This window comes from Pagrus major, chromosome 10 (assembly GCF_040436345.1).
Source record: "Pagrus major chromosome 10, Pma_NU_1.0".
Classification (NCBI taxonomy): domain Eukaryota; kingdom Metazoa; phylum Chordata; class Actinopteri; order Spariformes; family Sparidae; genus Pagrus; species Pagrus major.
Genome location: NC_133224.1, coordinates 18909331 through 18936876, shown reverse-complemented (window position 1 = coordinate 18936876; position 27546 = coordinate 18909331). Strand labels below are relative to the sequence as shown.

General features: G+C 41.2%; 2 protein-coding genes and 3 long non-coding RNA genes across 5 annotated transcripts; all 5 read left to right on the top strand.

Moving 5' to 3' along the window:
• Window positions 1-2189: 2189 nt before the first annotated feature.
• LOC141003912 (uncharacterized) lies at window positions 2190-4100 on the top strand. Its single transcript, XM_073475391.1, has 6 exons — window positions 2190-2235; window positions 2381-2725; window positions 2864-2902; window positions 3000-3113; window positions 3233-3267; window positions 3851-4100. The coding sequence occupies exons 1-6, from the start codon at window positions 2190-2192 to the stop codon at window positions 3971-3973; spliced, it is 702 nt and encodes a 233-aa protein (XP_073331492.1). The 3' UTR covers window positions 3974-4100.
• Window positions 4101-7999: 3899 nt separating this feature from the next.
• On the top strand, window positions 8000-9438 carry LOC141003350 (T-cell surface glycoprotein CD8 beta chain-like). The gene is made up of 6 exons (XM_073474675.1): window positions 8000-8045; window positions 8174-8518; window positions 8665-8703; window positions 8802-8912; window positions 9009-9043; window positions 9280-9438. Exons 1-6 carry the CDS (start codon window positions 8000-8002, stop codon window positions 9400-9402), a joined length of 699 nt encoding a protein of 232 aa, XP_073330776.1. The 3' UTR covers window positions 9403-9438.
• A 5961-nt stretch (window positions 9439-15399) lies between these two features.
• LOC141003670 (uncharacterized) lies at window positions 15400-16315 on the top strand. The gene is made up of 3 exons (XR_012179742.1): window positions 15400-15442; window positions 15545-15579; window positions 16191-16315. It is a non-coding gene; the product is annotated as an uncharacterized lncRNA (long non-coding RNA).
• Window positions 16316-21927: 5612 nt separating this feature from the next.
• Window positions 21928-22960, top strand: LOC141003671 (uncharacterized). The gene is made up of 3 exons (XR_012179743.1): window positions 21928-21992; window positions 22094-22128; window positions 22902-22960. It is a non-coding gene; the product is annotated as an uncharacterized lncRNA (long non-coding RNA).
• A 2917-nt stretch (window positions 22961-25877) lies between these two features.
• Window positions 25878-26601, top strand: LOC141003180 (uncharacterized). The gene is made up of 3 exons (XR_012179682.1): window positions 25878-25961; window positions 26079-26113; window positions 26242-26601. It is a non-coding gene; the product is annotated as an uncharacterized lncRNA (long non-coding RNA).
• Window positions 26602-27546: the final 945 nt, after the last annotated feature.

Genomic DNA, 27546 nt, shown 5'->3' with positions numbered 1-27546 from the left:
GGACTCATACCTTTAATATCCTCTTCGAGCATGTTTAACAGCATAAACACTGAAATTCTTCACTTTGAAAAAAATAATAAATAGAAGTCATCCAGACTTAAAAATGACAAAGGTTGCATCTACTGCCGCTCTCATTAAGGAAAACATAATCAATAAGTTACAGATTGGGTCATGATTGGATTTCAAACTAGTTGTTAGGCCAAAGTCCTGTTTGTACACCCACGTCTCAAAATGTGATTTAAACTCTCCTCCTCCTGTGTATTCCGCAGAGTTCAAGCTCAAACATCACAGTGAAGTAACAATATGCAAATTAACTTTTTAGAAACATTTTTCAGAGCAGGATGTTTTGGTTGACAGGAGTCTGTAGTGCCTCCTATAGGGGACAAGTTGCAATATGTCATGAGCAACAGTCAGATGTGATTTTACCTGCCCTTTTGGTTATACAGTATCTTTATAGTACAGTGATTCGGTTAATGTGAGGGGAAGACTTAGATGATTGTGGAGGTCTGATAAAAGAAGGTCTGGCTTCCTAAAAACAATATGCAAGATTTCTGCATTCAAATGTCTAAAAAAAGACTAGACCTTTTTTATATATGTTGTTTAGTTGTGTGCTTACAATATGCAAAATGTTTCCAACAATGCTCAAGCCCAAGTTCACTCAAGGAAACTCCTGTCGCTATAAATTCCAGGAGGGAAGTGAGGAAGATGGCAAACGAGACAAAATGTAACATGAATAAAACTGGTTGTGGCTGAGTCACATCAAATAGATTTTCATCAGCAACCGTGGTTGTTGAATGGTGCTTTCACCACCAGCAAAGCAAGTTTTTGCCTCACATTAGTCATGCACGTTTGACAGTGGTATCATTTGTGTTTAAACCCATTACTCGCGCAAGTGTTTATTCATCCCTAACAGCCAAATTACTTTACTGTGCATTAGCTGTAAGCTAGCAAGCAACGGCACATACTGAAGACGTGTGTGTCTATCTGTGTGTTTGAATTCAGGTCAACCTCTCACTAAACTCAGCACTCACCAGAGATTCCGGTTCTCTCGGTTATTTATCTCCTCTCTGCATCGTACATTCATGAAGTAAATTTCCCCTCCAGCTCCAGGTTGCAGTAAACATTACAGTATATAAACACCCAAAAATGGAGGTCACCTCTGCAGACCACTGCTGCAATCAGGTTGATAAACAGGGGGTAAGATAAATTGACTTTATGGTAATTTCTAAGCTTGCCTCACATTGGTAAACGACTCTAAATCAGAGCAAAATATGATGTGACTGCAGATGTTTATTCCTCCAGAAGGTCTGGCTCTGCACCTGACCTCCAGAGCTGGCGGGCTTTGAGCTGCCCACACACAACACTCAGCAAACGTTTTTTGTTCTGTGTTGTTTTAGATACCCCATGTGGCAGAAATTGCATATAGCATGTTCTAAGTGCTGTCTCGATAGTTGTTGTTTTTTTCATGTGGTCAACACCTCCCTCCGTCACTGGGAGAACCTGTGAAGTCCCCTGGATGCCAAGTAATTTACAATTGCAAGTTTAATGATGACATAGTCATGGTAGATCGTATCAGCAACAATGATACAACATGAAAATCAATGGCACCAGTGTGCAGAGTCAGAGGCACCAAGTATTAATATCGAGGGGTTAACATCAGAAACATCATTACATACATGGTCCTCCAACACTATCTGTAACATGGTTAGTAATCATTCTTTTCATGGTATTTAGATATTTTATTAATTTCTCTTAAATTTGTTTTTATTTATTTATTTATTTGTTAACTGATTTACCTGTATTATTGTGTTGTTCAACTACTCCTATCTGTGCACCTTGATCCAAGAGAGGAACAACATGTTGTTTAATTGTATTCATGAACAAAGATGTATAACAAAAAACGTGCATGTGATTTATACTGTCTGAGCTGCTGTATCAGACTTTTACAAATGAGGTGAGGATATCTTCCATGATGGCTGTACATTAAACTGTAAGAGCAGCAGAGGAATTGTTACTTAGGGCGTCAGAAAATCTTTGAAGCACATTTTATCTCAGCTTGCATCAGGCACAGACATTCATGGTGAAGATTTGAGGTCTTTACATAAATTATTCAATACCCCGCCCCTTTCCAATGAACGCCCCTTTACAGTGACATAAAGTGCCCTAGCTGTGACACGGTTATACGCACAATGAAGGGCTTCACCTTGATGACATCTTTACTTCTCTGCAGCCTCAGTAAGTACTGGAAGCAGCAAATACGATCAAATGAACTACCCTTAATTTTTACTTACAAATTAGTGAGTATTGAGCTAATTTAGATGTGTTGTTGGTTTATCAGCTAAAGGAATAAACCTCATGTTGTGTCTGCTGTTTGTTTCAGGCTGGATCTCTGTCTCCGGTTCTGAGTCTCACACTGTGAAGGTTCAGCCTGGTGATGAAGCCACACTGCTCTGCTCCAACCTTGCCACAAGTCCAACTCAGACAGACTGGTTCAGAGTGGTTAACAGAACCAAGCCCAGCTGTATCTCCTCTATGTACGGGTCAAATGGTGAAGTTACATTCTGTGATGGATTTCAAAATGAAAAATTTGAAATGAGCTCCAACGTCTCCACTGTTTTCCTGAAGATCAAGCGAGTGGATTTATCTGACACCGGACTGTATTTCTGTGGATTTTACATAAACGCACATACTGTCATTTCCACTGCAACATACTTAAACTTTCAAGGTAAGACTGGGAGTGATCTCTTTTCCTCGTCATATTTACACTATATCTCAAATTTATTGTCACAGAGGTATGAAAACAGCATGAAGACAAACAGCGAACTAATAGGCATCAAATTATTACGTCCCCCTTTTTTTAAAGGTGATGGTTTGGTTGATGACGACAGTTTTCACAATCAAAGTAAGTTTCGCCTCTTCTCTGCTAAGAGTTTCTTAATTCGGAAAGTTATCACGGGTAAAGCCACCAAATTAAAAGTCTAATTCTACCATTTTTCTAGGAGAGGAGAGGGATGGAATGCCAGACCTAATGTGTTTGAGCCTGGGTGGTCTGACTGTCCTCCTCACTATAGTCATCATAGTTCTGGCTGTTAAAATCAAGAAACTTCAGATAGGTACAGTAGATTTACAATTTGTTGCACATCCCCATGTACATTCTGTCTACATGATGGAAAGCATTAAGCATATAGTGAATAACAATGAACAAACCAGACCTCTATCTTTTACCATTTAGCTGTGAGGGAAGAGGAGCAGCCTGAAAGAAACAAGGTAAATCCAAACGTTAACTTATATAAACTGTTTGTTGTGTTTTTTAAAGTTGCATTTAAACGCACACGTGTCTTAATGACCTCTGTCCCGAGCTGCTGCAGGTCGTATCAAACTGTAAAATCAGGAAGGCAAAACAGTCCTCTTTAATGTAGAGCTAAAATTATCCTCATTAATTCATACTTAAACCCTAACTTTTGTTCTCCAAGCTTTAAATGGACAGTTGAGGTTCATTAACTTGGAGTAAAATATGCATTTCGGAGCAACTGGTGATTTTGTTTAGAATGTGAGCACACTAGTCGTAGCTGTACTTCTTCCTTTTTCTTAATATTGATTTATTTATTTATTGCCTCAGAAACGCATGAAAATGCTCCATCAGCTCAACCTGGAGATAATTTGTCAGTAAAGACTTAAAATCATTTGAATTTATATCACTGACTGGTTTCTTTGACCAGAGTTTCAATTTAAATTGTGCAACAAGACATGGATTAGAAATCTGGTTAAATCTGGTTAACACCAACCCACTAATCCACCAGTTTACAGATTTTTTGGTGTCCATGATAGAGTAAGTGACTCTCATTTACAGAATCTGGGCTCAGATGACCTGAACTACGCAGCAGTAACTTTCCAGGCTAAACAGAAAAGAAACCGCAGGCCTGCATCAGCAAGAGAGATGGAGCCACATGTTGTGTATGCTGCCACCAGATAGATTCAGGAAGCAACTGGAACTGTAGCTCGGACTGGAGCTAATGCTTTATCATGTCAACCTGCTGTTGTGTTTTTGTGTGGGTGGAAGGTGTCAAAAAAATAAATTTTGAAGAAGTGTTTGTATTTTATTTTCCGTGTTTCTTTCATTCACTCTTGGTCAAAGTGTCTGCCTTTATTTTTTGTCTGAGAGGACAAACAGCATGCTTAATGTGTGACAGGGGAGGACGAGTCAGAGAGGACACTGATGAGTGAAATGGTTGGTGGAGAGAGCAAAGAGTGAGGCTCACATCACTTGTTTGGCAGGAAGAGACAGCACAGTGTGGTCTGAGAGCAACTGAGGTGAAAATGACGCGGCCTCTGAAGTTCTGTAGAAAGTAGCCTCTAAAAGGAAGCAGTGAGAACCAGTTTCTCGTGACAGCATTAAACTAGCTGCTGTAATAAGACTTTTTTTTAAAAATGTAGAAATAAAATAACAATAGAATAAATCAGCCGTCTGTGGTGACACACATTGTCAGTAAAAGATAAAGTTTCCACCACAGGAAGATTTCAGCCATTTGACCACAAACATCAAAGGTAATGCTGCTCTCACAGAACGAGAATAGTAACCTTAATAATGTATCAGTCACATCTCTTCACCCCTCATTTCTTTACACAAAGGTTCCTCATGGAGAGTTCACTGAATTAGTTTTAGAGCACAGGGAAGTCAGCTGGAATAAGTTACTGGTATTGTCAAAAGCAAGAGCACAAACAGCATAAAGGAGAATTTTCAACATGACAGAGTTTACAGCCATGCTAGTGGCTCTGTGAGGCTGCACTAAGGCTCAGAGACACGTGGTGTTAGCTAAATGACATTTACAATTGGCTAAATGCTAACATGCTCACAATATCAATGTTAGGGGTCGTAAAATTCCATGACAATCCATCATCATCAGTAGTTGCTAGCAGCAGATATCTCATTCAAAGCCATTAAAGTCAGTCTTACAGCGGTGCTACACTTAAAAACATCAGCCTCTCTATTTGTACAGAATGGAAAAATAATGATGAAAAGAAAATAACAGTGGAATAAACCAGCCCTCTGTGGTGACGATCATTGTCTGTCTGAGTGAAAAATAAAGCCCCCACCACAGGAAGACTTCAGCCACGGCCACAAACATCACACAGCCTGCTGTTCTCAAAGACAACCAAGAGTGATGCTACTACTTATAAACTCTATATCAATCTCTGCTTTACACACACTTATTTAGATACATTACTTTCACAAGTGATATCAGCATCTGCCTTTAAACTTTTAAACCTCATTAGTGAGTTGGTGTCACTGTAGCACAAGCTTGACAGGTGATAAAAGTAACTAAGTCCAGACATTCTGGCAGAATAAACACCCAGTCGCATCAGATTCTGCTCTGATCAGGAGCCGTTTACCAACAGAAGGAGAGCTCAGAGATTACTTTTTAACATTATGGATTAAAAAGTGTATTTATCTTCACTCATCTTCACTCATCTTCACCCTGACTGTAGCAGCTATCCAGGGAAATGACCTCCATTGTGATGTGTTTATGTACTGGAGTGTTGACTGCCGACTGTAGCGAGAGGGGAAATGTACTTTACTCCATGAACGTAACAATCCATCAACCATCAACATTGGCCTTGAAAGAACAAACAGCTAGCTATGGGCTATCAGCTACTGCTTTTGTGTCCCCTCAAGTGTTACTTTGAGGCCAGAAAGGGTGTTGCGCACAAAGGTCACAGTTCAAGGAGGCACGGGCTGCCAAGACACAGCAATAGAGCTCGGGGTCAAGTGCTCTCTAGTATGTTCCTTGGTTAAATTGTTGCAAGCATCCAGCCACTTGAGAGGCGAAAAGGATGTGGTATGTATAGAAGCTGTTGCCCCCAAACTGCAAGGCCAGGTCGAGGATCAGTGGCAGGTAATTATCCAGCTCTGACCTGCAGTCAGGGAAGCAAAGGACAGTAGGAAATGAAGGATTTTGGCCGATGAAACCACCATGGGTTGTGGGGGGGGCCTGTGTGGTTGTAATTGCTGGTAACGTGGTGGGAGTAGCTGGTGTGGCCGAAGGAGAGGAAATAGGAAAGGTAGAAGCAAGAGAAGAGGAAAGGGCACTGGGGTGCATGTGCTTGACTTGTTTGTGGCTGAGGGGAAGTAGTGGAAGAACGGACAGTTGTGAAAGTAGCATTTGATACGACCTGGCCCTCAGAGAGAGGTGATGTGGAAGGATGGGCGTCTTGAGGTGTGGAATACGGGGAGGCGATGTAGGAAGTGGGTTGCATTAGCTTTAGTCTGTCATGCCGGGACCTCGAGTATGTTGAGAGAGAGGCATCTAGAAGGATAAGTTTCCAGGCTAAACAGAAAAGAAACCACAGGCCTGCATCAGAGAGAGAAAGGGAGCCACATCTTGTGTACGCTGCCACCAGATACATTCAGGAAGGAACAGGGACTGTAGCTTGCTCTGCTGTTGTGTTTTTGTGTGGGTGGAAGGTGTCAAAAAAATAAGGTTTCTGTATTTTATTATTGTGAGAGGACAAACAGCATGCTTAATGTGTGACAGAGGAGGACGAGTCAGAGAGGACAGTGATGAGTGAAATGGTCGGTGGAGAGAGCAAAGAGTGAGGCTCACATCACTTGTTTGGCAGGAAGAGACAGCACAGTGTGGTCTGAGAGCAACTGAGGTGAAAATCACGAGGCCTCTGTAGTAGCCTCTAAAAGGAAGCAGTGAGAACCAGCTTCTCGTGACAGCATCAAACTAGCTGCTGTAATAACACTTGTTTGAAAAAAATGTTGTAATAATAAATGTTGTAGAAATAAAACAACAATAGAATAAATCAGATTCCTGTGGTGACACACATTGTCAGTGAAAGATAAAGTTTCCACCACAGGAAGATTTCAGCCATTTGAACACAAACATCAGAGGTATTTCTGTTCTCACAGAGCAAGAACAGCTACATTAAAAAATATATCAATCCCCTATGACTTTGTGTAAAGACATGAGGAGTTAATCTCAGGTTGCACTCTCAAATATTAAGTTCTCAATCTTGAGAGGTGTTTACTGAACTGTTTCTTAAGAGCATGAGGAAGTTAGCTGGAATAATAACTAGTTTTCTTATAACTAAGAGATCAAACAGCAACATAAAGGAGACTGTTTAACCAGACAGAGTCCACAGCCATGCTACTCGCTCTGTGAGTACTAAGGCATAGTGATTCTTTGAGCTAATGCTAACATCAGCATGCTAATATGCTCACAATATCAATGTTGGGGGTCATACAACATCATGGCAATCCATCCAATAGTTGCTGAGACATCTCACTAAAAAAAACCTTATGGTGGTCCTAGATGAAGAGTCAGGGGATCTCCAACATCATTAGGATTCATCCTCTGAGAAGCAGGAATGTCTGAACAAAAGTTCAGGGCAATCCATCTGGTAATTGATGAGATATTGCAGTCTGGACCAAGATGGTGGTCCGACCTTGCAATTGCTCTAACCAAAGATATCCCTTCATAGTCAAGTTTCCACCCAAACGTAGCGCAAATTTTAACCAAATTTCGGTTAAAAAAAGACTTAATGGCTATTCGAACAACTATTTTTATGTTAATATGAGGAGGTAATGCATTTAGGTAAACTGTTGGTGGTGCTAATTCTCTAGTCAGATGCCGTTATAGCGTTCGGATGACGTCATTAAAAGAGAGCCAATCAAATTTCAGTCAAATGATGGAAAACAATGTACAAAAAGTGATGTAATATTTGCATTTAGGTAACAGTGTTGAGCCCCTAAGAAGTCACATGGGAATTAATAATAGTCCAAAGACAACTGAGTCCTAGAACTGAACTCTCCTGTGAAGTCGATTTCAGTTTATGTTGTTGGTAATTAGCTGGAGCTTAAATATATGTAAAGGTATTGCATTGTCAAGTCAGTGTGAGCTGTCAGGTGAAAACAAAAGACACCCCGCCTCTAGAAATCCCTTTGTACCAGCTCTGTGACACAAACTCTCCCTGCAGTGACACGATCAAACACACGATGAAGAGCTTCACCTCGATAACAGCTTTACTTCTCTGCAGCCTCAGTGAGTACTGGCGCTTGATTATTCTCAGCACCAGATAATGTAACCAGTAACAGTTGCAGATTAAAATTGAATTGAATTATATTGTTGTTGCCTCATACATCTCATGTTGTGTTTGCTGTTTGTTTCAGGCTGGAACTCTGTCTCCGGTTCTGAGTCTCACACTGTGAAGGTTCAGCCTGGTGATGAAGTCACACTGCTGTGCTCCAACATTTCCACAAGTCCAACTCAGACAGACTGGTTCAGAGTGGTCAACAGAACCAAGCCCAGCTGTATCTCCTCTATGTACGGGTCTAATGGTGAAGTTACATTTTGTGATGGATTTCAAAATGGAAAATTTGAAATGAGCTCCAACGTCTCCACTGTTTTCCTGAAGATCAAGCGAGTGGATTTATCTGACACTGGACTGTATTTCTGTGGATTTTACATAAACGCACATACTGTCATTTCCACTGCAACATACTTAAACGTTCAAGGTAAGACTGGGAGTGATCTCTTTTCCTCGTCATATTTACACTATATCTCAAATGTATTGTCACAGAGGTATAAAATATGAAAGCAGCCTAGAGACGTGTGGTCAACTGTGAATAATGATATTTTACTATCTTACTATTTTTCTAAGGTTATGAATGGGATTATGAAGGGGCTTTTGAGACGAAAGGTAACACATCTTTAATATTCTCAAGATTGTGTTTATTGTACAAGTTTTTAATGTGGAATATGAAAGAAGACTGTCCAGTATAATAATGTTTCTTGTAGATGAGCCTGAACGAACCAAAATCCTGATGATTGTGACCCTGGGTGCTCTCGCTGTTTTCTTCATGACGACTGCCATCGTTCTGGCCGTTAAAATCAGGCAACTTCAGAAAGGTACAGCCGGCCTATCATTTGTTGCAAATCCTGTTGTGAAGACAAAGTATTCGGTCAGTGATCCTTAACTAATCAGAGTTATCTTTTGTCATGTAGCTGCTGATGAACAACTGCATCCTGAAATTAGCAAGGTGAGGTATTACAATATTTAGCAACATATATTCAACTTTTAATTTCATCTTATTTAAAAATAATACGAGCTAAAGTTTGATGAACCAGTTTTTTTGTAAAGTATGTGGCTGAAACACAACCTCAAGATCCACCCTTCTTGCTGTAAACTTTTTGTTTTATTCAGTGCAGATTCTGTGACAAACTTAGTTACAGTGTGTGAGATACATTACATGACCTTAAATACTCTGGTTTACAGAATCTGGGCTCTGATGACCTGAACTCTGCAGCGCTGATGTTCCTCCCAAAGCCAATAAGAAACAGGAGGCCTGCATCAGAGAGACAAGTGGAGACTCACGTTATTTATACTGCCAGCAGATAGAGTCAGGAAGTTATTGCAACACTGATGCTTTATCATATTAATCTGCTTCATGTTTGCTTCTTTTACTTTATTGGCCAAAGTCTCTGTCACACAAAGGACACTGATGACTGTCACACCTACTCATAGGGAGAGTCAAATGGAGGGAGGAGTGAGAGAGAGACACATGACTTCACAGGAAGAGACAGCACAGTGTGGTGTGAGTAAGTCAGAAGACCTCTCAGGTCAAAGCTTTGCAGCAAAGTATAAAAGTAAACAGTGAAAAGTGACCTGTATTGTGTTGAATAAAGTTACATCAGCCTCTGTATTTGTACTGAATGGAAATAAATAGCGATGGAATAAACCAGCCCTCTGTGGTGACGATCATTGTCTGTCTGAGTGAAAAATAAAATCCCCACCACAGGAAGACTTCAGCCACGGCCACAAACATCACACAGCCTGCTGTTCTCAAATACAACCAAGAGTGATGCTACTACTTATAAACTCTTTATCATCTCTGCTTTACACACACTTATTTAGGTACCTTACTTTCAAAGCAGCATCAACCTTTAATCATCAGATTCTGCTCTGATCCAGAGCCGTTTACCAACAGGAGGAGAGCTCAGAGATTACTTTTTAACTTTCAGGATTAAAATATGGATTTATCCTCACTCCTGTTTATCACCCTGACTGTAGCAGCTATCCTCCATGTTGTCTGCTGAATGGAGCTGGAGGAGAAACTAACGTAACAATACAGAGATGAGAGGGGAGGAGAAGAGAGAGAACCAGAGTCCTTGTTGAGTGCTGAGTTCAGGGAAGGGTCTAGATGAAAACACACAGAAACACACACCCTCACCGTTGCTCACTAATTTACAGCTACTGTACAGTACAGTAATGTGGCTGTTTGGGGCAAATAAACACTCACGTAACAGTAACAGTACATTTTTGCTCCATCAAATATCCAGTTTAACATTAGTAAGATGACAGGAGGGAGGAATTAAGATCCCTTTGTCTAAAATTTCATTTGTGAAAAAGATTCAACATTAATGTGAATTTATTATTTTCTGGCCAGTCTTTGGTTTTGATTCTCACATGCTTCTTCCTCTCTCGCTCTCAAGATCTATCTTTATCATTTTGTTTGTCCTTGATCGTTGTCTGAGAAAAACAAAAACACCCACTTGACGTTTGATGGAGGAGGGAACTGTGAAGACACTTATGATTGTTGAATGTCCTTATAGGGAGAGTCTGCTGGGAGGTAGGAGGGGTAATGTACACTAATTTAAATTCAAATGTAGAAAATGTTTCCATAAGCCTGTATTTTTCTCCATTTGACAGGAAATACTCACTTTTATTTTCATTCTTTAGTCGTCTTCATTGAACGCTGACAGAGTGAATGTATAAATGAAATAGACAAAGGGCTTGACTTGTGTTGATTGTGTTTGCGCGCACATGTGTGCATGCAACAAGTCTTGTGTCCCCTCCCCCCTGTTATTTTCCACTGTGGTCAAAAACAGGAAGACTAGCCTTCAGCTCTCTGCATTAAAACCACATGCAACAAAAGCTGTACAACTTTCACAGTGACGCTTCAGTATGTTCTCTTAAAACATGAACATATTTTGTTAGATTTTGAATACTGGCTCAGTAGAAGTCTAATAACTGCTTGTGATCAAATTTAAAGCAAGAAACTGGGATTTAATTGTAAAGACTTAACTGGAGTCAGTTCAAAACACAACCAACATTGTTTAGGCCCTAAACACAATAAGAGCATCTCATTAGTGTGTGGACAACATGTTCAAGTCTGAATCAAAGCACAGTACCAAAAAGGTTTCATCCTGTTGCTGCCAATTATTGTCAGAGAGTGTTGAGTTCACTGACACTAATTTAACAGGATGGACAAAAATGGCAAAGTACAAACAACTGGAACATTATTAATGAGTGTAATCCAGCTGCGAGGGCTGACAGTTCTGAGTTAAGTCGCTGCCCTATGTTGTTGTTTGCATTTTTAACACTGGAGACTGCAGGCCAATCAGCTTGCCACTCCACTGGGGTTCCATATGGCCAGTCCAGTCTGGTGAAAACATTATTGCTTAGATAAAGATAAAAACTCATGAGAACAGAAATGTATACTATCAACCACTCTTGTACTCAGGGGTGAAGTGCTCTCTAGAGTGACCTTTCACTGCATAAAACGTGATAATGCACCCTCTAGGGTGCCCAGCCACTGGACAAGACCTGATAAAGTGCCCTCTAGGGTGCCCTTCCACTGGACCAAACGCGATAATGCACCCTCTAGGGTGCACTTCCAAAGGAAAATGTGATAAAGCGCCCTATAGGGTGCACTTCAACTGGACAAAACATGATGATGCACACTCTAGGGTGCCCTTTCACTGGACAAAACGTGATAAAGCGCCCTCTAGCGTGCCCTTACAGTGGAAAATGTGATAAAGCGCCTGATTGGGTGCACTTCCACTGTACAAAATGTGATAATGCACACTCTAGGGTGCCCTTCCACTGAACAGAACATGATAAAGCACTCTCTAAGGTGCTCTTCCGGATACAAAACGTGATAAAGCCGCCACTAGGATGCCTTTTCAGTGGACAAAACATGATAAAGTGCTTTCTCTTCAGTTGCTTGGAGTGTTCTTTTGTCTTCATGGTGTTACTGTAGCCAAGAATACTGATTAACCAGTGACTGGACCTTCATACACCAGTTGTTGTTGATGTAAATACAGTGACTACCCCCTCGGGATTTACCGCTGAGTGCGCAGCTCCTGTCAGCACAAAAAGTAGCCAGTCCCTCGAAGCTGACAACATTGTCCGGGATTGATGAGTTTAGCCATGTTTCTGTCAGAATTAATGCGCAACAGTTCCTCATCTCTCGTTTACTCGTTAATTCCAGCTGTAGATGATCTATTTTGTTTTCCAGGGAACGAACGTTTGAGAGGAAGATAGATGGAAGTGGCGTTTTATAGGGGTTAGCTTTTAGCTAAGCTGCTAGTCCTCCCCTAGAACCGCGCTTCCGCCTTCGGTCACACCGTCTCCGCTTGCTCCTCTGTCGGCTTGTGATGCAAGGAGCGTCCATAGCAACTGGGTCTTGTCGACGTAGCACGTCGACAAGACCCAAGACCCCTGGGGGGACAAGGAATCTGGGGGGTTAACAGGAATGGGACAGCGAAAGGGTGAAGGCAGGTACATATTCAGGAGGCTGGAAAGCACGAAGTAACAACCTGTCATTATAAATACTGACACTGTCATTAGAGAATGAGACACAGATTGGTGGATATTGGTGGATGTGGGACTCAGGATACTGGGAGGAGTGGGAAAGTCTGAGGGCATCTGGTGGATGCATGGAGAACAGCGATGAATGCAAAGCTTTATAGAAATGAAGGGGCCCCTGGGAATGGGAATGTGGTCAAGAGAGGCAGAGCACAACAAGACTGAGGCAGAGTTGTGATAGAACCACTTAGTGAACTTAGTACTTCCTGATACCAGCGAGGAATTCAGGGAGACTGGCTCATCATGAAAACCGTCTTCGTCCTCCAAACTCATGCCAAAAAAGTGACCCAATGACCCAAATGTAGACAACCAGGAAGACAGGAATAGTGTTTTTAATTGTAAAAGGCTGGTACATAAGCTTACAGGCAAGGGTAGCAAGTCAAAACAGATGTAACTAAGTATCCAAAGGTTAAAGGGAATAGGACAGGGACAGTGTGCTGACAGGTATAAATTCCGGTTCAGGTTCAGGAGGCTGGAAAGCAAAAAAGCACAGTGTAACGTTGACGATCTGGCAGCCGGCTGAGGAAAACGAGCTGGTATAAAAACTGACAGGGTGGTTGGAGAATGAGACTCAGGTGAGCAGGTGGACGTTGGTGGGAAAGTCTGAGGGCCTCTGGTGGATGGATGGAGAATGGCAATGACGGCAAAGCGTCACAAAAATGAGGGAAGAGGGAATGAATGGGCAAAACAGGACTGGGTCAGCCATTGTGACAGGATGCACCGGCCTTTATGCATTTCCCTTGGCATCTAATTTCTCTTTATGTTCAGATGATCAGGCAAAGGACTCGACAGGTATTTCTGATATCCCCCAACCCCAGATCAGTGCTGTGGTTCAGAGAGATTAATTAATGCTGGCAGCCCCTCCCTGGCCAGTGCCATTGATCAGAATTGGCATACTACAATTAAATCAGGATGCAGATAGGTCATCCACCAGCAGAGTCTGCAAGGTTAATGGGTCTGTTTTTAGATGTGTTGGCCTCACGCTGGAAAGATGTGGCACTTTCCAACATTTTCCAGCACATTCAGAAGAAAAGTCTGTCTATGGTTGAAGGAACTGACAAATTTTAAAGCTGTAAGTAAAGCAAACCACTCCTCTGCTGTCAATATGGTATGTTTAAAAGTATTGGAAACAAGAATCTTTACAGTAAAGCATGCCATACAGTGTTAGTTGAAACAGTCAATATTAACTAATACTATTAAACACTGTATAACGACTCCTTTTTTTAAATCTAGTTAAAATCTGAAATCAAATTCACTAGCTTAAGTCAGCAAAATACCACCTCCAGCATGTACCACCTTATACTGAGACAAAAAAGGTTTTCCTGTGCAGTATGCTCCATTTGGTTCACTGGTGATGATACAGTCATGAACACAAGGAGGTAAATGAAAATTGCTTCAACACAACTGTCTGAAATGGAAGGCAACATAAGAACAACTTACATTTTTTCAGCAGACACCAGACCAGAAAAAAATGTAAGCTTTAAATTTACAGACAATCTCAGAACTGATGATCGAGAGCATTTTTATTGCCTAGTCTAACAAAAGTTGTGTGTATCTATTATATTGGATGATGTGATTAGATTTGATAATCTTACATAAAGGTTTTGATGTGTCATTTGTACATCACAGAAACTACTTTTGTATTGTACAACTAACATCACCTGAAGAATAACTTAACATTCTGCATCAACACTCCTGACAGCATGTATGTGGTAGGTTTGATGAACAGGATAAGCAACTTAAAAAACACCCCACCTCTTTGCGTTGAAAGCACCCTGACTGGAGCACAGTTCAGTTGCGGACATTGCAGAGTTACAGCCACATGTGCCATGAAGAACTTCACCTTCATAGCAGCTTTGAGTCTCTGCAGCTTTAGTGAGTATTGGCATTGAATTACCGTTCACTTATTTAAACATTTCTTTAAAGGAAAATGTTCATGTTCCTTTTTTTGTTATCTGCTGTTTGTTTCAGGCTGGATCTCTGCCTCAGTCTCTCAGTCTCAGACTGTGGAGGCTCAGCCTGGTCATGAAGTCACACTGCAGTGCAACAACATCTACAACTACGATGTGGTGATATTCTGGTTCAGACTGGTCAACAGAACCGAGGTCAGCTGTGTCTCTGTCCAGATCTCCTCAACTGACGCTCAGAACTGCAAAGGATTTAGAACAGAGAGATTTGAAATGAGAAGCAACGACTCCACTGTCTCTCTGAAAATCAGTGATGTGGCTAAATCTGACGCTGGACTGTATTTCTGTGGATTTTACACTAACGGAAATCCAACTTTCAGTGTAATAAGTTTAAATGTCAAAGGTAAGGTCATTCTAAAGTCTTGTCAGTTTTTGTTCATTTATGTTTATTCTGTATTTCCAGAATTGTCTTCTTACAACACAGTAAACAAAGTGGCTGTTAAAACATTGGCTAAATTTAATTATGATGTAAATCTGTCAAAACAAAATCAAGACTAATTTTATCTTTACTGTTTTTCTTTAAAAGGCAGCGATGAGCCACATGGTGACGAGGACAGCAAAGGTAAAAGTGAGATTCTACTACAGATTTCTTTCATTGTGCAGATTATGAAATGTTTGAAGGTGAAACAGTTGAAGCTCAGTTTTTACTTTTCCTTGGTCTCAAGCCTTTCAGGGGAAATTAGATTCTAACTTAGCGATCTCTCTTGTAGGAGAGTCTGACAGAATAGCAAAGCTGACCAGTGTGATCCTGGGTGGTCTGACTGTTGTCCTTGTACTTGTCATCATTGGTCTGGTTGTGAAAGTCAGGAAACTTCAGACAGGTACTTTTTCAGTTACTGTCTCCGTCTTGTTGCCAGTGGAAATGCTTTAACTTTTGTCAATATGCTGGAAAACTGACCAGATGTCTTCTTTGTGTCGCATAGCTGTTAAGGAAGACCAGAATCCAGAGCAAAGAGAGGTGAATCCAATTTTAATATTTACTTTTATATATTGTTTGATAGAACCGAACAGAAAAACAGCCAGAACTGTATTGTATCGGCTCACATTGACTTCTCCCTTACAGATCAGTGTTTTGTATATATGTACTGTATATATTTGCATCTATGAGGCCTATATATGGGCTGATTAGTCAAAAGATTGCAAAACTATGTTTGAGGTCCACTAGAGAGCACTACCAAGTTTATTTTTGGCATTTAAATGTCCTGCTCAGTAAATTTTGTTGTCACAATCCTTTAAAGGGATTCTGAGTAACAATTTGAAGCTATTTACATGTATTAGTAGATTCATGTGAGAAGGACTTGGGTTGATTTTCTTGGGTGTGTCGTCTCAGTTCCCCTCTTCGCTCCGTTAACACAGAGCAACAGTAGCTGACGTTAGTTTAGAAATGGTGTTAGCAACATTAACGACCAGCTTCCAGCACAACACAGAGCCTCTTTAAAGTATGGATTGAAGGTAGTCTTACTAAGAACATTGTACTGTTTGTAACTGAATTCATTCAGAAGGTGTTATATTGAGGGAATTAAGATCCTGTAAGTCACCATATTAAGACTGTAAATACTCTTTTCACAGAATGTGGGCTGTGATGATGACGTGAACTACGCAGCAGTGACAATTCGACCGAAAGCAAAAAGAAGAGAGCTGGAGCCAAATGTTATCTATGCTTCAACCAGATAGACTCAGGAGCAACTGGAACTGATGCTGTTATATATGAAAATGCTTTGACCTTTTGTATGCCATGTTGGTGAGAGCATTTACCATTCTAGCCAAAATGTTTACTTATGCAATAAAGATCATTTGTTCATCCATTTGTAAGTGTCTTCCTACCACTGGTATGTTTTGATGGATGAGCCAGTAAGGACGATGATGACTGCCCAGGTTGTCTTATAGTGAGAGATAGATGAAGGTCTGTTAAAGTGGAGGAGTGAATGAGGTACACATCACTTGTTTGACAGGAAGAGACAGCACAGTGTGGTCTGAGCACAACCGAGGTGAAAATCTTGAGGCTTGTTAGATCAAAGCTTTCTAATAAAAGAAACTGAAATGAAGCAGTGAATACTGACTGAGAAAAAACCTTGTCTCTGGAGCTGTATACAGGCTATACAGGACATCAATATCAAAACTGAATATTCTAACTATGATATCATAACATGAAAATATGTGCTATAACTCTGAATTAAAAACAGAGTGTATAAAAGAAAAAGTAATTTAAGAGGGATTCATTTCCCTGATCCTAGCAAAAGACAAGGAAGAGGACCTACTCTGGATATTTCCTGGTGAAACATTAGACCCATCCTGGATCTTTGCCTGGAGTGCTTTTATAACCTGTATTCCATTTGCATGTTTACTTTAAGGGGTGATTGGAGCTGGTTAAGCCAGTGTGTGGACGAGGCACCAGACCCATTGAGACACCAGAGGATAAGAGTGTGCATCAATTTGTTGTTCTAATTGTCATAAAGGTAAGTCTTGCAGAACATAGTAAATTAAATAGAACAGCCACTTCCCTTCTGTGGTACTTTCTGTCCATCTTAAACCATCAAGGCTTTGGCCGGACACATTTGCGCATGAGTCAAGGAGTTTGTACAAAGCAGCAAGAGGAAGGACACAAATGCAGACAACCTGGCAGACATGGTCAGCAGGTCAAGTCAGTGGTTTTACTTTTAAAAGTTGATATATAAGCTTACAGGCAAAGGTAGCAAGTCCAGACAGAAGTGACAAGGAATCTGGGGGGTTAACAGGAATTGGAAAGAGAAAGGGTGAAGGCAGGTTCATATTCACAAATCCAAACCCACCTCCACTCTCATGAACTGTACGAACCTTTTCAATCTGGATTTCGCCCCAAACACAGCACCGAAACCGCTCTCCTTAAAATTACCAACGACCTCCTCCTCTCTGCAGACTCCGGCCACCTCAGTATACTCATCCTCCTTGACCTCACTGCAGCCTTCGACACCATCAACCACTCCATCCTCCTGTCCCGCCTACAAACATTTCTCAACATCACCGGCTCCGCTCTTTCCTGGCTCAAATCCTACCTCTCAGACAGACAACAGTTCATCCATGTCAACAACTGCTCCTCCTCCACTGCCCCCCTGCTTCAAGGCGTCCCCCAGGGCTCAGTGCTTGGTCCACTCCTCTTCATCATCTGTCTACTCCCCCTTGGCTCCATCATCCGTCGGCATGGTCTCCGTTTTCACTGCTATGCCGACGACATCCAACTCCACATCTCCACAAAATCCATCACCCCTGCCACCCACTCTACCCTCACAAACTGCCTGTCAGAACTACAATCATGGCTGCAAAAAAACTTTCTCAAACTAAACAGTGACAAATCTGAAATCATACTCATTGGCCCAAAACATCTCACCACATCGACCCAGAACTTCACCCTCAGCTTTGACAACATCACCCTGTTTCCCTCTCCCTCCATCCGTAACCTTGGCATCATCATGGACAGTACTCTTTCATTCGAACAGCACATCAGCCGCCTCACCCAAACTGCTTTCTTCCATCTAAAAAACATTGCCCGCCTCCGCCCACTACTCTCCTTCTCTGCAGCTGAGACTCTCATCCACGCATTTATCACTTCAAGACTGGACTACTGCAACAGCATCCTCTATGGCTCATCTTCCAAAGTCCTCAATAAACTTCAATACATCCAAAACTCTGCTGCCCGCCTCCTCACCCACACCCGCTCCCGTGAACATATCACCCCCGTACTCCAAAACCTTCACTGGCTCCCTGTCCCACACCGAATCAACTTCAAGCTCCTCCTACTCACCCATAAAGCCCTCCACAACCAGGCCCCTCCCTACCTCACGGACATGCTCCACCACCACACTCCTTCTCGAAACCTCAGATCCTCAGACGCTAACCTTCTCTCACCCCCCCTCAGGACCAAGCACCGTACCTGGGGGGATAGAGCCTTCTCCATTGCTGCCCCCTCCCTCTGGAATTCCCTCCCCAAACACATCCGTGACTGCCCAGACTCATCCACCTTCAAGTCATTACTCAAAACCCACCTCTTCAAACTCGCTTTTCATCTGCACCTGTAGCTGTCTGCTGTCCTCAACCTGTTCTCCCTAAAAACCTACACAGATCCATATCCTCATACACTGTTCTTTTTACTACATATTTCTCCTTTATCGCACCATGCACTTGAGTTTATGCACCATGCACTTGATTTTATGTATTCTTGTATGTATTCTATTCTTGTAAAGTGTCTTTGAGAGTTTTTAAAAGCGCTGTACAAATAAAATGTATTATTATTATTATTATTATTATTATTATATTCAGGATGGAAAGAAGAGCACAAAGTAACACCAGACGCAGATTGGTGGATACTGCTGGAAGTGAGAGTCAGGATACTGGGAGGAGTGGGAAAGTCTGAGGGAATCAGGTGGATGCATGGAGAACAGTGATGAATGTGAAGCTTTATGGAAATGCATCGGCCTCTGGGAATGGGAATGTGCTTAAGAGAGGCGGAATGAGCACAACAGGACTGAGTTGTGACAGAACCACTTCATCAAGGGATTGCGTCCAGACATCGCTTCAAGCCATTCAGGATACTGGAATGAGAAAGTACGGATGGCCTGGGTTCTGAAAGGTGAAGAAGCAGCAGAGCTCAGGTGGGCAGCTGTGGGACTGAAGAGCAGGAGGAGGCTGCCTGAGGAAGTTGTCTGGGAACTCTGAGGTGGACTACAACCAGTAGGCAGGGCAGATGGGTGGAGATTCTCTGGAGGGTGGCCCGGATGCTTGTGACATAGACAGGACTGATCTGGAGCGTTACAATGTAGGTGGGACCATTCTGGAGGGTATCTGAGAGAACCAAACAACAGATATTCCAGCAGGAGGCTGGACAGTCTTACCGCTACAATGCAGGGGAGAAGGATGACAACAGGAGTGCTGGGCAGAAGGCCTATAACTGATGATCTAGGTGGGGGTTGAAAGAGGAATTTCTTGCGAGTCATAGGAACATCAGGGTGGCTCCACATCTGGTACATTAAAGGGTCATAGCATTCAGGAGATACAGGATCAGGGCATCCAGGCAGGGGACTAGCTGAACTGAAAAGTAGGCTAGCAGGCTAGGGGGAGACAGACAGTGGGCTAGGTGACTGAGGTGCAGGCAGGAGGCGAGCAGGCCAGTGGCTAGCCAACTAAGAGGAAGGTGAGAGGCTATGATCCAGAGGCTAGCGGACTGGGAGGGAGACCTGAGCTAACAATCCAGTGGCTAGCTGACTGGGAGGCAGGCCTGAGCTAACAATCCAGAGGCTAACTGACTGGGAGGCAGGCCTGAGCTAACAATCCAGAGGCTAACTGACTGGGAGGCAGGCCTGAGCTAACAATCCAGAGGCTAGCGGACTGGGAGCAGAAATTGGAAGATGCAGAGGAGTCTGGAATGACTGGCTCTTGGGTGTTGGTGGGAAAGGCTGAGGGCAACTGGGGGACAGATGGAGAACGTCAATGACAGCTAAGCATCACAAAAATGGGGGAAGTGGGAATCAAATCATGATGCAGATTTGTCCTCCACCAGCAGAGTCTGCACGGTTAATGGCTCTGATTTTAGATGTGTCGGCATCACACTGGAAAGATGTGGCACTTTCCAACATTTTCTAGTACATTCATTAGAAAAGTGTGTCTATGGTTGAAGGACTTGCCTAATTTTAAAGCTACAAAGGAAGCAAATCACGCCTCTGCTGTCAATAAGGTATGTATAAAAGGTACAGTTTTAGAGGAAACAGTCAATATCAACTACTATTATTAAACACTGTATAAACACTCCTTTTTTTAAAATCTAGATAAAATCTGAAATTAAAATCACTAGCTTAAGTCAGCCTAGCAAAAACAAAATACCACCTCCAGCATGTACCACCTTATACTGAAATAAAAAAAAGGTTTTCCTGTGCAGTATGCTCCATTTGGTTCACTGGTGATGATACAGTCATGAACACAAGGGGGTAAAAGAAAATTGCTTCAACACAACAGTCTGAAACGGAAGGCAACATAAGAACAACTTACATTGTTTCAGCAGACACCAGACCAGAAAAAAATGTAAGCTTTAAATTTACAGACAATCTCAGAACCATCTGATGATCGAGACCATTTTTATTGTCTGGTCTAACAAAAGTTGTGTGTATCTTTTATATTGGATGATGTGATTACCTTAAATAATCTTACATAAAGGTTTTGATGTGTCATTTGTACATAGACAGAAACTACTTTTGTATTATAAAACTACCATCACCTGAAGAATAACTTAACATTCTGCATCAACACTCCTGACAGCATGTATGTGGTAGGTTTGATGAACAGGATAAGCAACTTAAAAAACACCCCACCTCTTTGCGTTGAAAGCACCCTGACTGGAGCACAGTTCAGTTGCGGACATTGCAGAGTTACAGCCACATGTGCCATGAAGAACTTCACCTTGATAGCAGCTTTGAGTCTCTGCAGCTTTAGTGAGTATTGGCATTGACATACCGTTCACTTATTTAAACATTTATTTAAAGGAAATGTTCATGTTCCTTTTTTTGTTGTCTGCTGTTTGTTTCAGGCTGGATCTCTGCCTCAGTCTCTCAGTCTCAGACTGTGGAGGCTCAGCCTGGTCATGAAGTCACACTGCAGTGCAACAACATCTACAACAATCGCGCAGTGATATTCTGGTTCAGACTGGTCAACAGAACTGAAGTTAGCTGTGTCTCTGTCAAGATCTACTCAAGTGACGCTCAAAACTGTGAAGGATTTAGAACAGGGAGATTTGAAATGAGAAGCAACGACTCCACTGTCTCTCTGAAAATCAATTTTGTGGCTAAATCTGATGCTGGACTGTATTTCTGTGGATTTTACACTGGTGGAAATCCAACTTTCAGTTTAATACATTTAATTGTCAAAGGTAAGGTCATTCTAAAGTCTTGTCTTGTCATTCTTTGTTCATTTATGTTTATCCTGTATTTCCATATGTGTCTTCTTACAACACAGGAAACAAAGTGGCTGTTAAAACATTGGCTAAATTTAATTATGATGTAAATCTGTCAAAACAAAATCAAGACTAATTTTATCTTTACTGTTTTCTCTAAAAGGCAGCGATGAGCCACATGGTGACGAGGACAGCAAAGGTAAAAGTGAGATTCTGCTACAGATTTCTTTCATTGTGCAGATTAAGAAATGTCTGAAGGTGAAACAGTTGAAGCTCAGTTTTTACTTTTACTTGGTCTCAAGCCTTTCAGGGGAAATTAGATTCTAACTTAACGATCTCTCTTGTAGGAGAGTCTGACGGAATAGCAAAGCTGACCAGTGTGATCCTGGGTGGTCTGACTGTTGTCCTTGTACTGGTCATCATTGGTCTGGTTGTGAAAGTCAGGAAACTTCAGACAGGTACTTTTTCAGTTACTGTCTCCGTCTTATTGCCAGTGGAAATGCTTTAACTTTGTCAATATGCTGGAAAACTGACCAGATGTCTTCTTTGTGTCACATAGCTGTTAAGGAAGACCAGAATCCAGAGCAAAGAGAGGTGAATCCAATTTTAATATTTACTTTATATATTGTTTGATAAGAACCGAACAGAAAAACAGACAGAACTGTATTGTATCGGCTCACATTGGCTTCTCCCTTATAGATCAGTGTATTTCTATATATGTACTGCATATATTTGCATCTATGAGGCCTATATATGGGCTGATTAGTCAAAAGATTGCAAAATTATGTTTGAGGTCCACTAGAGAGCACTACCAAGTTTATTTTTGACATTGAAAATATCCTGCTCAGTAAATTTCTTTGTCACAATCCTTTAAAGGGGTTCTGAGTAATAATTTGAAGCTATTTACATGTATTACACACTTTTTATTGGCCACATGTGAGCAGATTGTAACATGATGTGAAAATGAGACCTTCCCCATCTCTCTTGGTTGCTTATACAAGCCTGTGGATGATTTGTTTAAGCTGTTTAATGCTGCTGGACTGTGGATTTATGTGTGAAGGACTTGGGTTGATTGTCTGTCAGTCCAAAGGATGTGTCTTTATTCACGCTCTCAAGTGCCTCGTCTTAGTTCCCCTCTTCGCTCCGTTAACACAGAGCAACAGTAGCTGACGTTAGTTTAGAAATGGTGTTAGCAACATTAAGGACCAGCTTCCAGCACAACACAGAGCCTCTTTAAATATGGATTGAAGGTAGTCTTACTAAGAACATTGTACTGTTTGTAACTGAATTCATTCAGAAGGTGTTATATTGAGGGAATTAAGATCCTGTAAGTCACCATATTAAGACTGTAAATACTCTTTTCACAGAATGTGGGCTGTGATGATGACGTGAACTACGCAGCAGTGACAATTCGACCAAAAGCAAAAAGAAGAGCGCAGGAGCCAAATGTTATCTATGCTTCAACCAGATAGACTCAGGAGCAACTGGAACTGATGCTGTTATATATGAAAATGCTTTGAGCTTTTGTATGCCATGTTGATGAGAGCAATAACCACTCCTGCCAAAACATTTAAGCTTGAAATAAAGATCAAGTGCCTTCCCACTGCAGAGCTTTAATTCTCAGCATTTTATGTCTTTCAGTGTCTATTTAACAAAAACACATGATCAGTATTTGACAGTGGAGGAGTCTGTCTGGACAATAATGACTGTCCAGAGTCTCATATAGTGAGACTTAGATGAAGGTCTGTTAAAGTGGAGAGTAAGTGAGGTACACATCACTTGGTTGACAGGAAGAGGCAGCACAGTGTGGTCTGAGCACAACTGAGGTGAAAATGTTGAGGCCTGTTAGATCAAAGCTTTCTAATGAAAGAAGCTGAAAGGAAGCAGTGAATACTGACTGACTTTCCTCTGTAACAGAGACAAAAGGTAACACTTAAGACACACACACATGTGAGTAGATACTAAGGAGCGAGTAAGAAATGAATCAGGAATGACTTGATAATTAATGAGTCACTAATGAGTTATTCTTGAAATAACTGATGTGAGGACTATATAGTAGATAATGATGAGTTACAAGAGATCAGACTGGGAGAAACTATATTAATGAATCATTAGGTAATGATTAGTTCATCAATATCTGTGAATCGACATACTACTTTATTCATGAGTTTGTCCTGATTAACTATGAATCAGCCACTGAGAGAAACAAACTAGTGACTACTCAGTAACTGCGAATTACTTAATCATTAGTTACCCTTTTTGTGCCCCCTCAAGTAAACTGATACATGATACTGAGTAGTTTGAGTGGCAGGTTCGGGACAGCAGGATCGAATCGGGGTCTGTAGCAGTGGACATTTACAGTATATTTAAGGTGTCAGCATGTATATGTGGTGTGAGTATAATGATAAAAATACGTTGAGGAGAGTGAACACAACTGAACACCAGACTGGGACTGAACACAGCCTTCAGGCGATGGAGGTCAGTTTGAGTGAGGACGAGGACTATGACTTCAGGGACACGGCAGGTGGGGAGAGACAGACGGTGAATCGGTGGATTTTGGACTCATTTTCACCAAACTGGGGTGATTGATGAAAGACAAACCAAGACTGTCCTAGTGAGTTTTATTTGAAAAATGTGCAAGTTTTAATGGAGAGACTTTCATAACAGTTATGCTCGTCTTAGTCGGTTGTATGACAGTTGTATGTTTCGGTTAAATGGAGGCAAATGTCTTTTCTTGACATTGTGTGAATATATTTTGTTCATTTATTGCGCTAAAAGCTACAGGGCCCCCTCTGGTACAAAGTGGTTTTAAGGAACAGGAGGGACCGGGGCTAGCTGGTACCATGCTAACTTCAGTAGACGTCTCTCAAACACAGGACATAGACATCTTTGACATGATGTTAACACTGTTGTTTCTTCACATTCGGATTATAATGTCAGTTAATTTATTTTTTTCTATGTTAAACTAAACTGCCTATATTTTACATATTTCCCCCTTCACACTTTAAATCCAGCCTTATTTTAAAAGAAAATACTCCAGCACATCTTTGAGATGTAACATCGTAACAAAACAACAGCAGGTGAAGCTCCCATATACATGGACATTGAAAAGGGGCAATAACAATAACATGCAGGCAGGATCCAAACCTTTATTAACAGATGAATTCATGTTTTGAAAACGGCCCATCAAAAAAATAAAATAAAGTGACAGCACAGGAATAAGACCAACATCAGAGTGGTGAGACATTTTGTCTCATCTTTCTTGACGTGAACATTCTGCATCGTCACACACTGCCCTTAAAGTGGTTATGTGGTAAATTAGAGCACCAAGATGAGCTACACAGTAGCACCCGCCTCCTTTTGTTAAGAGCACCCTCCTTGGAGCACAGTTGAGTTACGGACTTTACAGAGCTTCATACGCACGATGAACTTCACCGTGATAACAGTGTTGATTCTCTGCAGCCTCAGTAAGTTCTGGCATTGAATCACTTTCTTCAGCTTCTTCAGTAACTGTGCTGAATTCTCTAAACCAGCAGAACGAGAATTATTTACTTATTATTACATGTATTATGACGTTTCCTCATACTGGTACTGCTGTTTGTTTCAGGCTGGATCTCTGCCTCAGTCTCTCAGTCTCAGACTGTGGAGGCTCAGCCTGGCGAAGAAGTCACACTGCAGTGCAACAACATCTACAACAATCGCGCAGTGATATTCTGGTTCAGACTGGTCAACAGAACTGAAGTCAGCTGTGTCTCTGTCAAGATCTACTCAAGTGACGCTCAAAACTGTGAAGGATTTAGAACAGGGAGATTTGAAATGAGAAGCAACAACTCCACTGTCTCTCTGAAAATCAATTTTGTGGCTAAATCTGATGCTGGACTGTATTTCTGTGGATTTTACAGAGGTGGCAATCCAACTTTCAGTTTAATACATTTAAATGTCAAAGGTAAGGTCATTCTAAAGTCTTGTCTTGTCAGTTTTTTTTCATTTATGTTTATTCTGTATTTCCAGAGTTATCTTCTTACAACACAGGAAACAAAGTGGCTGTTAAAACATTGGTAAATTTAATTATGATGTAAATCTGTCGAAACAAAATCAAGTCTAATTTTATCTTGACTCTTTTCTTTAAAAGGCAGCAATGAGCCACATGGTGACGAGGACAGCAAAGGTAAAAGTGAGATTCTACTACAGATTTCTTTCATTGTGCAGATTATGAAATGTTTGAAGGTGAAACAGTTGAAGCTCAGTTTTTACTTTTACTTGGTCTGAAGCCTTTCAGGGTGAATTAGATTCTAACTTAATGATCTTTCCTGCAGAAGACTGTGTCGGAATAGGAAAGCTGACGAGTGGGATCCTGGGCGGTCTGACCTTTCTCCTTGTGAATGTCATCGTTGGTCTGGTTGTTAAAGTCAGGAAACTTCAGACAGGTACTTCAGGAGAATGTTTTATTTTCACTTGATTGTTTTTACACATTCTGCATAAAATGTGTGTCGGTATGATGAAAAACTACTAAATTGCTTTGTGCCCTTGTCTCTGTCATTCAGCTGCCACTGAAGAAAAGAATCCACAACAGCGTGAGGTGAATCAAGTCCTATCCTTTACTGTCACATGTCTTCACATGTTGAAGATCAGAATCACTCCAGGTCATGATTTAGTTTTATTCACAAAATCAGCTGTTTGACATGTGTAACTGTGTACTGTCTACAGAATCTGCACTCTGATGAGCTGAAGGATGCAGCCCTGAGTTTTTACACAACACCAGTAAGAAGCAGGAGGCCTGCATCAGAGAGAGAAGTGGAGACTCGAGTCATTTATACTGCCAGCAGACAGACTCAGAGAGGTTCAGAGTTGAACTGATGCTTTTATCATGTTAATCTGCTGTTGTGTTCTTTGTTGGCTGGAGGAGTTCACATTTTATTATTGCAAAACGGTCAAATAACCAAATGACTAAATAGCTGACTTTTCAGAGTGCTTGTTCTATCATGTCTTGCTAGTTTTGTCTGACCTTGGTCACTGTCCAGATAGACCATAGATAGATAGAGGTCTACAGCAGTGGAGGAGTGAGTGAGGTTCACCTCACTTGTTCAACAGGAAGAGGCAGCGCAGTGTGTTCTGAGCACAACTGAGGAGAAAACCATGAGGTCTGTTAGATCAACACACTGTGAGAATGAAGTCTGAAATAAAGCAGTTACTGTTTTTGAAGAACATCAATGTGGAAACTGGACATTTCAACTGTTACATGCCTGAATTAAAAAATATAATCTATTTTTAAAAGATTGGTAGTTGTGTTTGTGAATATTTATGACACCCACATGCCTTTTGTTGCACCATGCACTGTGTTGACTGTCTGAATCAGGGATCACATCTGTATCTTCACACTTCTGGCCAGTGTTGTATAAAGTACTTAACAATCACACTCAAGTAAAAGTATCGGTAGCTCTCCAAAAAATGACTTTGGTAAAAGTCAAAGTCACTGACTGAAATATTACTTGAGTTAAAGTCTTAAAGTATCTGAAATTTCTTGCACTTAAGTATTACAAGTACTGTAAAAATAAATGTACTCAAGTAATGTAATTAAAAGTACAAGTAAAAGTAAATAACAAGCAAAGGCAGTCTGAAGTTCCTTTTTTTTTTTATTATGATTTACTTGGTCAAGTACACTATGAGGCTACCAGTTAGGACCAGTTGATCCGTGTAAACCATTTCTCACATGTCAGCCCAGAACATTGCACAACAGTGCGAATCACACCATTAATAGAAAGGTGGCAAGTGCAGATTTTTTTTTTCCTTCTACAAACATGACCAATGGCATCACATCAATACAAGTCAAATAGGGAGAAAACTGAAGCTTATCTGGCTTGTGAAGGAGTCCAGTTTGAAAGCCCTTTTTGTAAACCTTTTAAAAATAAAAAAAAGTCAGCATTGAAAGTGAGGCGAATCACCAAGCAAGGAAAAGCTGCCATTACTGCACTTTAAAACTAGAGGTACACAAAACCAATTGGCATTATTTTA